The sequence below is a fragment of the Bufo bufo genome, chromosome 10, assembly GCF_905171765.1.
Source record: "Bufo bufo chromosome 10, aBufBuf1.1, whole genome shotgun sequence".
Classification (NCBI taxonomy): domain Eukaryota; kingdom Metazoa; phylum Chordata; class Amphibia; order Anura; family Bufonidae; genus Bufo; species Bufo bufo.
Window position 1 is genome coordinate 27006760 of NC_053398.1, and position 13321 is coordinate 27020080.

At 43.3% G+C, this 13321-nt stretch overlaps 1 protein-coding gene across 3 annotated transcripts in view; it reads left to right on the plus strand.

Annotated features, from left to right (window-relative positions):
* MPPED2 (metallophosphoesterase domain containing 2) overlaps window positions 1-13321 on the plus strand; it is a 173942-nt gene that overhangs the window by 28848 nt on the left and 131773 nt on the right. For all 3 annotated transcript variants that reach the window (XM_040410238.1, XM_040410239.1, XM_040410240.1), the window contains one exon: window positions 3679-3922. In XM_040410238.1, coding sequence (XP_040266172.1) covers window positions 3795-3922 — 128 coding nt within the window. In that variant the 5' untranslated portion in view covers window positions 3679-3794. The remainder of the gene's footprint in view (window positions 1-3678; window positions 3923-13321) is intronic.

A 13321-nucleotide genomic window follows, 5' to 3' on the forward strand; every position in this document is an offset into this window, starting at 1 on the left:
GCACAGCATGGCAACGTCTCACCTGGCACGTCGAATATGTTCTGGGGAGCTTGGGGGGTGCAGCGGAAGAAGCGGTAGCAGTGGAAAAGTAGGAGTCAGCCGAGGAGGAGACAAAGGATGGAGTAGGAGGAGGAGAAGAAGAGGCAGGTCTGCATGCAATCCGTGGCGGTAACGCCAAATCCACACGGGTGCCACGGGTTACATGCTTGACGGCTGTCAGAAGGTTTACCCAGTGGGCAGTAAAAGTTATGTACCTTCCCTGCCTGTGCTTGCTAGACCACATGTCTGTGGTCAGATGTATCTTGGCACCGACACTGTGTGCCAGAGATATATTCACTTGCCGCTAAACGTGGCCATATAGCTCTGGGATGCCCTTCTGGGAAAAATATTTCCTTCCAGGGACTTTCCATCGCTGCTGAGGTGGGACGCAGTAAGACAGTCATTTGGAATTTCTTAAATGATCCTGAGGGTTATGGGGAAAAAAAAGTCAAGTGGAAGACCCAAATAAAATTCGTCAGCACTGAGCCGGAGGATCCAATTGGCTGTCCGTCAAGACACTGGACGATCCTCGACCCAAATTAGGCCCTTACTGGTGCTGACTGCAGCCCCATAACCATCAGACGGCATCTGAGACTGAAGGGCTTCAAAAACAAAAAACTTCTTCAAAGACCTCGTCCCCTTGAACGCCACAGAACTGTTCGTTTGGACTTTGCAAGAGAGCACCAAACATGGGACATTCAAAGGTGGAAGAAAGTTTTATTCTCTGATGAGAAAAAATGTAACCTTGATGGTCCTGATGGTTTCCAACGTTACTGGCATGACGAGCAGATCCCACCTGAGATGTTTTCTATGCGCCACAGTGGAGGGGGCGCCATAATGGTCTGGGGTGCTTTTTCCTTCAGTGGAACAATGGAGCTTCAGGAAGTGCAGCCGCTGGCTATGTCCAGATGTTGCAGAGAGCATTCCTCATGACTGAGGGCCCTCGTCTGTGTTGTAACGACTGGGTTTTTCAACAGGGCAATGCTACAGTACACAATGCCCGCAGGACAAGGGACTTCTTCCAGGAGAATAACATCACTCTTTTGGCCCACCCTGCGTGTTCCCCTGATCTAAATCCAATTGAGAACCTTTGGGGATGGATGGCATGGGAAGTTTACAAAAATGGACAACAGTTCCAGACAGTAGATGGCCTTCGTGCGGCCGTCTTCACCACTTGGAGAAATGTTCCAACTCACCTCATGGAAACGCTTGCATCAAGCATGCTGAAACAAATTTTGGAAGTGATAAACAATAACGGCGGAGCTACTCATTACTGAGTTCATGTTTGGAAGTTGGATTTCTGTTTTGGGGGGGTTTAGTTTTTTTTGGGAGGCGTGGTCCTAAACTTTTGATCAGCTGAAAAACAGCCTGTTTCAGTTTTTTCGTTGTTTTTATTAAATTGAATGCTCAAAAAATGTTTTGTCTCACTCCCATTTCTTCTTGTTGCATGTTGAAGCTCTTCTTGGAACCTTGTTAAGATCCAACAATGTAAAATAAATTCTTTTGCCATTTTTCAAGTGGTCTTAAACTTTTGATCAAGACTGTATTTTGTGGAAGCAGTTATATTGAACCCCTTAATATTTGGAAGCAGGTATATCAAACCCCTTAATTAGTATTTTGTGGAAGCAGGTATATCGCACCTCTCCATCAATATTTTGTGGAAGCAGGTATATAGAACCCCTTAATCAATATTTGGTGGAAGCAGGTATATTGCACCCCTCAATCTGTATTTTGTGGAAGCAGGTATATCAAACCCCTTATTCAGTATTTTGTAGAAGCAAGCAAATCGCACCCCTCAATCAGTATTTTGTTGAAGCAGGTATATCGAACACCTTAATTAGTATTTTGTGGAAGCAGGTGTATCGCAGGCATCAATCAATATTTTTTGGAAGCAGGTATATCAATCCCCTTAATCATTATTTTGTGGCAGCAGGTATATCGCACCTCTCAATCTGTTTTTTGTGGAAGCAGGTATATCAAACCTCTTAATCAGTATTTTGCGGAAGCATGTATATCGCAGGCCTCGATCAATATTTGGTGGAAGCAGGTATATCAATCCTTTTAATCCGTATTTTGTGGAAGCAGGTATATCAAACCCCTTAATCAATATTTGGTGGAAGCAGGTATATCGCACCCCTCGATCAGTATTTTGTGGAAGCAGGTATATCAAACCCCTTAAACAGTATTTTGTGGAAGCAGGCATATTGCACCCTTTTTTTGAGAAACAGGTATATCACACCCATTGCAAATGGTTGTTCCAATAGCGCTTGTCCCTCTATATACCTGCGGTATCTCAGCAGAACCGCAGAATACAAATGCACTATATATTTTCTATTTTAGAAAGTATATTATAGGTATATCACATTCCTCAGTGTTTTTGGGGCAACAGGTATATTGCACTAGTTGCAATTAGTTTTTCCAATAGCGTTTGTCCGTCTATATAGCTGCGCAGCAGAACCGCACACAACTGCTGCACAATACAAATGCACTATAATATTCTTTCTATGTTAGAAAGTATATTAGAAGTATATCACACCCCTCAGTATATCACACCTATCGATAGCACACCTATACCAGTCCTTAAAAGGACTTTTGTGGCCCTATTAGCTAGCGATTGGTGTCCCTAACAGTCTGTCCCTGCTCCACAAAGCAACCTCTCCCTACACTGGCAAAACACAGAATGTAAAATAGCTGCCAGATCGGGTTTCTCTTATAGGGTGGGGGTGTGTCCATGTGCTGAATTGTCTCAATTGGCTGTCCTGTCCCACCTGATGGATGTGTCATGGGTCAAAGTTCGGCGCAATGCAAAAGAATATGGCGCATGCGAATAACGCCATAAGTTTGGCGAATCGTAAACAAGCAAGGTTAGCCGCAAATCGACCACCAGTCGAATCGCAATGGCATCTCTATTTTCCGAGCCTGTACCTAAAAAGTCTCTTTCAGCTAACCTGAGGACAGCTGGGGTCAAGTGACCATCCAACTAGCTACGGCTCTTCTGATATTGTGTCCAGATGTCTTCCTCTTTCTTCCTGTTCAACTGAATAATGTTGATGAAACTGAACAGAAAGAAAGAGGAGCACATCCGGTCACAACATCAGAGTACGAAGCCACAGCCAGTTGGGTGGTCATGTAATCATTAGAGTGATGGAAGGGTAGGTACTTCTCAAAGTGTCTTTGCACAGGTTAGCTGAAAGAAACTGGGTACAGGGAGATCCAAGGGTCTGTGTTTAGAAACTCCGGGGCATGTACTACTTTGTTTTATGTCTCATGGAACATGGACTCGTAGGCCATTAGAGACAATTGCCTCCTCCAGTGGTCACCAGGTCCATGACCAACATACACATATGAACATTGAAATATCAATAAAACAAGACCACCATGTTGCTCTTCTATATAGAGACCATCAACCATAGTTTGCACTTGGCTTTTCTCTAAAAGGAGAAAAAAGTCCATGGGCCTAGAGTACTCACTCATGGCGCAACATCTTGCCTCCCTACTATTGAAGGTGTATTATTTGGGTTAAACAAATTGTTAGATTGATGATGTTGTATGAGGATTCACCATTAGGTGAAACTTTATGAACGTATAATAATTTAATGTAAGACTGATTTACTAAGAACGTTTTCCTATCTGATTTAGATTTCAGCAGTGTTGATGAACCGATTACTGGGGCTCGCAGTTGGTGGACACATGATGGTCACTTCCCTCTCTTGTTCCTGTACGCTGTGATTTGCTCATGTCTATAAGAAGGAAGGATGGCTCATGGTATTCCCTCACAAGGCAAAGTGACAGTAACGGTGGACGAATATAGTTCCAATCCCACCCAGGCATTCACACACTATAACATCAACCAAAGCCGATTCCAACCTCCGCATGTCCACATGTAAGTAGACCTGCTAATTTTTTTAAGTATAGTACTGTATGTAGATGGTCATGGATACATTGATGGCTAGAAACTATTCTTAAAGCATATCTGTTTTCTGTGTATACATAATATCCGAACATTAGCTGATGTGTATATGGCATTTTTACAAGTTTTCTGCATCGTATGCTGCATCTTTAATTCTCTATTGTATCTGAGCTGGTGGGTGAGAACTAGGTGCTCATTATGTCTCCTGATAGAGTAGCCATAGAAGCAATAGATTCTACTCTTATTCTCTCACTTGTAAGTTCCATATAGGACATTTTAGATAGGTACTGAACAGTATAGATGTTAATAAAGCACCTGGGTGAGATATAACACTCTCCTTGTCTGCTTGTTTCTCTCTGCACTTCCTCCTCTCCATAAACTTCTATGGAATGATGTAATCTGATCTTTCAGTGAGCAGGCAACCGGTACTAGTTTTAACAAGAATGATTTATTACAGATTTCAAATAGAAAGTTAGTTTAGAAAAATGGGGATAGCTGATAATTGGAGAATGAGCCATTTTCTCTGATAAAGGTATACTACAAGGTTTCTTATTTTCGCTTGTACTATTGATTTATGCAAAGTTGTATGGAACTGCAGTGACCATTTAAGACAAATTCAACTGAAACTGCATGTTTAACTAGTAGGAACATATCTTTCTTGGCATGTTATTGAACTTGGAGCTGCCTCCGGCTTCATTACAGTGGTCAACATTGCTACTCCACTGCAACATTTGGGGAGAGTCACAATTTCCATGACTAGTCCGTCTATAGATAATGTGCCCATATATATGTTGACTGAACCCAATGATTTTGGTGGGGTCAGCAAAATATCTGACATGTATGGTAGTATCCCGACTCTCCCCTGACATGAATTTTACGAGCCTTATTATAGTGTTATTGGGAGGGTTGAGGCCCAGCCAAAGGTGTTTGGCAGCAACTGGCTCCCGTTGGTGGGATTGGAAGGAATAGCTGTCAGCTGAAAGACAGGGGTAATTCCATGCCCTAAGCTTCCTGTAGGATGTTCCCTATAGACAATCATACCTTAAAGGGAATCTGTCAGTAGTTTTGACCATGCTAAACGGCTCACCGCACTAGGAGAGCAATACGAACATGCCTTTCATTATCAAGAGTAGTGTGACTATGATCATCGGGGTAGTGAGATTATGACCTTTTATTGTGCCAATTTCTGCACCTGTTTCCACAGCGATATGGGACTAAGCACTGGCCCCAGGCGGCCGGGCTTACAGAAACAGCCAAGCAGAGTATTGCACCACTGTTTCTATAGCTACGCAAATAACATAGCAGAACAAGCTACGCTTCTTCCATAACTCCTGGAGATACAGAAGCAGCATAGCTTGCTGTGCTACATTATTTGTGTATTATGGAAAATATGGAGCGCTGGTCTGCACAGCTGTTTCCGTAAGCCCAGCCATCTAGGGCCAACACTTGGATGGGACAAACCCCTATAAGTGCACTGGAGGTAGACCTTCACTGTTAAGTGCATTCTGCATTGAGCTACTTCACAGCCTCTGCTCTGAGTGACAGCTGTAGCATCCAACCAGGAGACCAGTACAGCTGTCACTCAGAGAAGAGGGGAAGGACAGGGAAACATCTCAATGCAGAGAGCACGTCACAGTGAATGTCAGAATAAAAGTTCATAATCTCACTACCTCTGATGATAAATGTTCCACAAAAGGTATGTTTGTACTGTTCGCTTCATCCCCTAGCTATTGCTGTCATCAGTTTAACATGGTCAGAACTGCTGACAGATTCCCCTTAACACCAGCTGATTGAAGCCTCTGAAATATGATTAAAGCGAAGCTGTCATTAGCATTTAAGTGATGCTACAATGGTGTTGGCTTAAAACATACCGCTGGTATTCCTTTGTCGATTTTCTATGTCCAGGAAAAAATGTCTATTCTATATGCAAGTCAGAGTGCAAAGTGGCCAGCGGGGTATATCCAAACTTTCTAAGAGCCCAAGCCCACCCATTCACAGAGCCCAGTACCTCCACCGTGTGCTCCTAACTGCCTGCAACATCACGACACTCTCTCCCCTCTGCTGGTGACGTCACATTCCCGCTCTCTGCCTTGGCCTGCTCGTCACGGTATATAGTAAGGGCATCGGCATCACTATAGTTGCTGCGCATATCTTCACTGTGGGAGCGCCGCGATCTCGCAGTGAAAACACCAGCGAAGCACAGAAAGTATAATGAGGCCGATGTCCTTAATATATACCGTGACGAGCAGGCCAAGGCAGAGAGCAGGGAGGTGATGTCACCAGCAGAGGGTGTTGGTGACGTTGCAGGGAGTTAGGAGCGCACAGTGGAGGTACTGGGCTCTATGAATGGGCAGGCTTGGGCTCTTAGCAAGTTTGGAAATGCCCTGCTGGGCATTTTGCACCCTAATTTGCATACAGAATAAACCCTGTTGCCTGGACATAGAAACATTTAAACCAAGTCTGACTGCACAACAGCATGGTAGCCTTACTTATATAGGCAAAACATTGGTAAATAGTTAAAAAATGTTTGAGAGAGCAAATTCCAAAGGATGTGTACCTTGTTATCTCAAGTACATATTAAGGGATTTCATGTTTCAAAAATTATTTCTTAGAAGAAACCTAAAACATTTGAGGCACCCTCATCATGATACAAGAAAAAAGCTAAAAATAAACATCATTACAATTTTTTTTTTATTGCTGCTCGGAGATAAAACCTTAGTGCACGTAAACATCTTTTTCAAGTGCAGAAGAAACCGGCCCGAGTCCTTCAGCTTGAGATTTGCATCTTATCTTTACCTGAAGGGGTAAAGGTGTCATAAAAGGACGACTGAAAACAGTTTGCTTGAAAGCATACATCCTGCAATGCTCTATTTGCCGTCTCCACCGCAATAATTTTTTAAACTAATCTGTTTAAACAACAAATCTTCTAATGGAATTTTTTTCCAATTTACTATTTTTGTAGGTGATCTGAAGTCTCCATTTTTCTTGAAGGTTAAATTAACAAGATGATTTGACCTAAATCATTGGATTTGCTTTTTATTGACATGTGCTGACCTCCCAGAGGTGGAGGTGATGTTGTATCCGCTTTCCTTTATACAGACAGGTATCAACCTAAGATTTTGTTTTTCGCAAAGCACTTATTAGGTCAGGTGATGTTTGGTGTCTGCATATGCTCTTTGATAACTCGAATAACTGTAGTGCTCTTGAGGTGATCAAACGTTTTAGACATGTTGGCCATAATAGACAACTTTAACTTAATTTGCCTACAGTTACTAAGAAATGATGTATCTTAATAGGGAACGTTGCATTTTCCTTCCCTTCCAGCGGCCCATCTTCGGCATGTATTTTCAGAAACCACCTCAGTTACCAAAAATCTGTCTAGTTTAAAGCTGTAAAATAGTAGACCCTTTAAAGGGATGGGGAACAGCAAGAAGGGACAACTGAAGAGTAGAGCACAACTCCGGCATCACACCATTCAGATTTTTTTAAACTTCTTCTATCACCATGGTGTATTTATGGGCCCATTGGCTGATTGTTATGGACAACTGTGTTGGACATGCTACCGGTCGTTCACACAACATCCTCTTATTATCTAATGTGAATGGGCAGGTTTATGACACAGGCAGAGTTTATTAACTTAAAGGGGTTCTACAGTTTGTTTTAACTGATGATCTTTCCCCTGGATAGATCATCAGCATCTGATCGGCGGGGGTCCGACACCTGGGACGCCCGCCGATCAGCTGTTTGGGACGGCAGCGGCGCTCCAGCCTTCTCGCTGTTTACTGCTGGCCCAGTGACGTCACGACTGGTATCAACTGGCCTGAGCCGGGGCTAAGCTCCATTCAAGTGCTTTTTTAATTGCTCTTTATTAAAAAAAATTCAGCAGTTTTTTTTGATACATATGGTTAAAAATCAGACTGTTTGCAGGCTGTCCTCAGCTGACAGCTCATGTGAAGCCTCATCTCTGATCTCCTGACCTTATAAACACTCACTATAGCTAAAATGTTACTAAATAGATAATAATAATATGGCTTAAATGAGTGTTTGAGGTCAGGAGATCAGAGATAAGGCTTCACATGAGCCGGGTAGCTGCCAGCACTCAGAAGGGGCAATCTGCAAATAGACTGATTTTTAACTGCATGTATCACAAAAACGGCTGAAAAGTTTTAATAAAGACCAATTGAAAAAAAAAATTCAGCCCAAAAATTAGTAAAATGCAATCATAAAAAAGCCACAAAGGTGTCCTCAGCCCTCAAGGCCCATTTCCATGTAACTGATATCTGGGCGATTATCAGGAACAAATGTTTGTATAACTGCAGCTCTCACCTCCTCTGATGACCAGGCAATTATCAGAAAGGAACGCTACCTTCAAGATCAGTTCCTCCTCAGTTGGCGCGTGTACGGTACATGCACCATTACAATATGTCCACTTGGCAGTTTTTATAGTGCTTACATTCACACTATGCTCATATGTACTACTATATAAAATTTAAAAAATGATACTTACCTCATCCATTTGAGCTTCACTGCCTCCATTTGAAGATCTAGCGTCAAATCTCGCGCGACCCGTGATGATGTCACCATGTTGCCTGGAGTGGTGACCTCATACGTCACAGCGCACGGGATTTCGTGCGAGATCTTCAATTAAGATGGTGTTGGCCGGCTCGTTGCAATCAAATGGATGAGGTAAGTATGATTTTTTTAAAATTTTTCACTGCCATTCAGGAAAAATTTATTCGATACCACAAAGCACGAGGAAATTTGGCTTTGCGGCGAATTGAATTTTCCCTGAAATTTGTACCGAAGTCCACTTTCTGGATTTCGATTCGCTGACCACTAATATATATAGATCTCTTTTTTCTCTGCCTGCAAACACATTTTTAAATTTACCTTTGGGGAGTGATTTGAGGACATTTTAGCTCATGTACTATACCATACAGTTCACCTCATCTCTGCCTGCACGTTGCGTTGTGTTACCGCTCCGAGGCACTATGTACCATTGAGGCCAGCACATTGATTTGCGTTGCTGCTGAAGTAATTACGAGGTTTACTGTATAAACATTAGCATATGTCTGGGTAGCAAGGTTAGTGCTTTCATGATCTCCTCACTGTTCTGCTGCCAGCATAACCCGCAGCCGCCTAAAATCTATAAAAGAACAGGTTGTCTGTCAATGGTTTGTAATAAGGATGATGTTTACACTTCTGTATCTGGGTAAAAAGCGATCTTACATCGGCTAAAGGTCTGCGCTATCTCTTAAAGGGGTTTTCTGAAAATACAAACCTGTCCCCTATCCACAGGAGTGGGGATAAGGATCTGATCTGTGGGGGTGCAACGACTGGGACCCCCACTGATCATGAGAACGGGGGTCTCGTTCCCATGAATGAATGGCGAAGTGGGTCGAGCATTCACATTGCTGCTCCATTCAATCCCTAAGGGACTGCTGAAGATGGCGGGGGAGTGGTGAAGATGGCGGGGGAGTGGTGAAGATGGCTGGGGAGTGGTGAAGATGGCGGGGGAGTGGTGAAGATGGCGGGGGAGTGGTGAAGATGGCGGGGGAGTGGTGAAGATGGCGGCGGAGTGGTGAAGATGGCGGCGGAGTGGTGAAGATGGCGGCGGAGTGGTGAAGATGGCGGCGGAGTGGTGAAGATGGCGGCGGAGTGGTGAAGATGGCGGCGGAGTGCTGAAGATGGCGGCGGAGTGCTGAAGATGGCGGCGGAGTGCTGAAGATGGCGGCGGAGTGCTGAGGTTTGCTACTTCCGGCAGACACACAGATCAGCGTTTTACGGCAATTGTTATAATCTCCTGCGCCTCCATAGGATGCGACTAGTTTATGGTGAAGCACAGGCCTCATACTCACTGATTCCGTTTTTCAGAAAGTAGCAAGGACTGCGCAAAAATGCTGCTTGCGACAAAATGTGTCGCAAGTGGTGTTCAAAAAGTCACAAACATGCAGTTTGCAACTTTTTTTTTCTGCCACTTTTTTGGTGCAGGGAGATAAGTCTCCCCCATAGATAATGAATGCAGCCGGAGTATGACCTCTGTTCTGGTGATCAGTGGGGGACCCAGTGATACGTATGCCCTATTCTGTGGTTAGCGGATACGTTTGTATTACGAGGAAACCCCTTTGAAGACCAGTTGAGAATAATAATCTGATAATAAGGAATGGATTACGCCCCTCTGACTAAGCCCCCACCGTAGAGTCTGTTACATGCAACACTTTTTGCTCATCAAAATGACGGGCATCTCGATAGAAAAAACGTTCAGACCTATTACAAGCTCCATTGGCGTAGTTGCCACCAGTGCCAAATTTACAGGGATTATCCCTTAATTTTAGACACAACCTTGGTAAATTTGGGCTGTCCTGCGCCAAAAATGGGCAGGATTTTATTAAGCCCTGCCCATAAGTGGGCATTTCTGGGTGGGTTTGGGGAATCCCTGGGGCGGAATGTTTGTATGACGGATCTGGCGCTGTCATGGTTTCCATGAAGCAGGAATTGGACGGTATACACCCACTGGTCTTCTGTCTCTGTATTTTAGCTCTTGGATTATCTCTATGAATCAGAGTGCTCAGGATGAGCAGCACATCAGGTCCTTTCCAGAGCAACGTGCGCCATAATTTAATAGATCATGAATGATGTCTAGAATGGTAACCCGGCTGATACATCTCTACCCCAAACAGACAATCTGTATAAGGCCTCTTTCACACGGCCGTTTTTTTTTCCCGTTTACTGGCCGTTTTTTGCGGTCCGTATACGGTCCGTATACGGAGCCATTGATTTCAATGGGTCCGCAAAAAAAACGGAATGTACTCCGTATGCATTCCGTTTCCGTTTTTCCGTTTTTCCGTTCCGTTTTAACATAGAACATGTCCTATATTTGGCCGCAAATCACGTTCCGTGGCTCCATTAAAGTCTATGGGTCCGCAAAAAAACGGAATGCATACGGAAGTGCATCCGTATGTCTTCCGTATCCGTTCCGTTTTTTGCGGATCCATCTATTGAAAATGTTATGCCCAGCCCAATTTTTTCTATGAAATAACTGTATACTGTATTTGCCATACGGAAAAACGGAACGGAAAAACGGAACGGAAACGGAAACAAAACGGAAACAAAAAACGGAACAACGGATCCGTTTAAAACGGATCGCAAAACACTGAAAAAGCCATACGGTCGTGTGCAATAGGCCTAACTAGATCCCCTCCAGGGATAGCATGTCATCTAGATGTCCTATTAGCCATTTTCTTGAGAAAGCAGGAAGGAGATTGGGTGTTAGGATGCTTTCACATCTGCGCTTTCCCTTTCCGCTATTGAGATCTGTCATAGGATCTCTATAGCGGTGGAAAACGCTTCCGTTTTGTCCCCATTCATTGTCGATGGGGACAAAACTGAACGAAATGGAGCCACCAGAATGGATTCCGTTCCGTTTGGTTGCGTCCCCATCGCGGACAGAAAAACGCTGCAAGCAGCGCTTTTTCTGTCCACGATGTGGTGTGGAGCAAGAAGGATCCGTCCTGACACACAATGTAAGTCAATGGTGGCAGATCCGTTTTCTCAGACACAAAAGAAAACAGATCCGTCACCCATTGACTTTCAATGGTTTTAGAGATGGATCCGTCTTGAGAACGGATGAAGACGGTTGTATTATTATGTACGGAAGCGTTTTTTGCTGATCCATGACGGATCCAGCAAAAATGCTGGTGTTAAAGTAGCCCTATGTCTGTAATGGTCACTCGGCTCTACCCCAGATAATCGACATAACTAGACCCCACCACCCCAAATATAACATGTCATCTAGATGTCCTGTTAGCCACTTTCTTCAGAAGGCAGAAGGAGATTGGGTGTTATTTGCAATGCTGTCAGGAAGATGATGACTACAGCCTGCTCGCCGTTACCAATATCAATTCTAGTTCAGCATCTGTCTGCACTGATAGCGGTCAAGGACGGCCGCGGCGCTGCCTGCTGGGAGGCGAAAATATATTCACCTGCTTCCAGTGGAGATTAACCTGTTGCCTTTCCCAGGGATCTGCGATGGGTTGCAGCACATTCACTGTCAGGAATGTCTGTATATCAGATTTCACCTATACAGATAAACTTTTTACCCTGCTAAGAAACGTGTCCATGTGCTGGGTACATGTGTTGGCACAGGACTCCAAACTAGAGATTGGAGTTGGTGGCACTCAAAGGGAATGTGTCATCAGAAAATGACCTATTGTTTAAATCCCATTTTTATGTGTAACATATTTTTAAACAATTTTTTATGATGATATTTTTAATTTTCCATGTCAATATCTAAATTTTTAAAAAATAAAAAAATAAAATCCTGCTGTTTTTTGCACTGGCCACTAAGCCTAATAACAGGCGCCACTTCTTCTTCTGTAAAGATTCTTTTACTGCCGTTATCTGCTTATCTGTCATTCTAATCCTGCCTGTAATGATATCACCTCTGTCTATAGATAAGACAGGATCCACCATTTACAATAGTTGATATCACAGCTCGTCTATTCTTTCCTTGTACAATTACCTCTGCACAGGGCGCAGAGCATGTCTAGAAAACTCTCACATAGAAGTCAATGCCGTTCCAGTCTGACCATTGTGTCTATGGCCCATGGGGGTTCCGTAAAGCTATTTTTTTTAATGCTTTTAAAAACAGCTCAGGCAAGATGCCCCCCCCCTTAATAGGTTCAGGAAACAGAATGCAGATTTCTTTAATCAGAAAATAAAAACAGATTAGTGCAAAAGGAGATGTGTCGCTATCTGCTTTTAACTGACAGCTAAAATTTTGGTGACACATTACCTTTAATATAGATTGACATAAAAAGGCATGCGCAGTGCCCAATGCTGTGCCGGTCAATGTAGGAGAGATCTTTCTCAGGATACAGGCTGTTTTTTTTTTTTTTGTTTTTTTTTTTCATCCTATTTGTTCATATACTGCAGGGGGTATCTACAGATGGAGCAGAGCTGATTTGGTTATTTAAAGCAGATTTTCAACCTTCCAAAAATAAGCATGTATTAGTAACTAAGGAATTAGAGCAGCAACTGAAGTTTAATAATGGTTCATTTCCTTACTGAAATATTGTCGTTTTGCTTGTAGGATGTGGAGGCCATTTTTGCATACATTACAACTGGAAATGCAGTCATGTTGGTTGCAACTATGGAACCCTTTAAAGAGGACCTGTATGCATGATCAACCCTATTAAACCACACTGCCTGATAGAGTTGACCATGCTGATTAAAACAATCAGTTTTCTTTTGGTTTTTGGCTGGTAATGCTGCAGAGATATCATTACTTTTATATCTATGCAAATTAGTAGGAGTACCAAGGGGCTGGCTGCAGCACTAGGAGCACTGTTACAAGTATGCAGCAGTGCTTAC